Source organism: Saprolegnia diclina, assembly GCF_000281045.1.
Source record: "Saprolegnia diclina VS20 unplaced genomic scaffold supercont1.82, whole genome shotgun sequence".
NCBI lineage: Eukaryota > Oomycota > Saprolegniomycetes > Saprolegniales > Saprolegniaceae > Saprolegnia > Saprolegnia diclina.
This window is the reverse complement of record NW_008246149.1, coordinates 141,963-142,481: the sequence shown is the minus strand read 5'-3', so window position 1 is coordinate 142,481 and position 519 is coordinate 141,963. Positions and strand designations below refer to the sequence as shown.

The following is a 519-nucleotide window of genomic DNA, read 5'->3' as shown; positions in this document are numbered from 1 at the left end:
GTCGCTGTCACGGGGACAGGCGTGTCCATGGCCGAGGGTCACGACACCCATTCGGTCCCATGCATTTGGCTGGTCGGCGTGCCCACGCGTACCATGCCTGCGAGGTACTACTGTAGTACGTCGTGGCGTCAGTGCGTGGATCAAATGCGGGTCGTCTCGGGTGTGTGCGCGGCCCCATAGCTGCGAAAGCTGACTCGCGAAACGAGCGCTCCAGCCGCACGACGATCTCCATTTGGACGAGCTTCGGTGTGGACGAAGAGCACCTGTCGAGCGCGAATCTTGGGCAAGTATTCCCAAAGACGAGTATAAATTGTTCTGGTAATACATTGAATTTGCAGTAGCTGGTTATACTATTGTCCTCGACTAATCGTAAGTGAGGACCGGGCGAATGCAGATCGGGCATTTGTCCTTGTTGAGAAGCCAGCCTTGAAGGCAGTGGCGATGGTAAACGTGCGCGCACGGCAAGCGCACGACGACGTCGTTTGGCTCGTAGGGATCAAAGCAGATGCTGCACCTAGT

At 56.6% G+C, this 519-nt stretch overlaps 1 protein-coding gene across 1 annotated transcript; it reads right to left on the bottom strand.

Annotated features, from left to right (window-relative positions):
- Nucleotides 1-363: 363 nt before the first annotated feature.
- SDRG_14997 (hypothetical protein) lies at nt 364-514 on the bottom strand (the record flags this gene model as incomplete). Its single annotated transcript, XM_008621160.1, has 1 exon — nt 364-514. A coding segment is annotated over one exon (151 nt), but the record flags the coding sequence as incomplete, so codon positions are not given.
- Nucleotides 515-519: the final 5 nt, after the last annotated feature.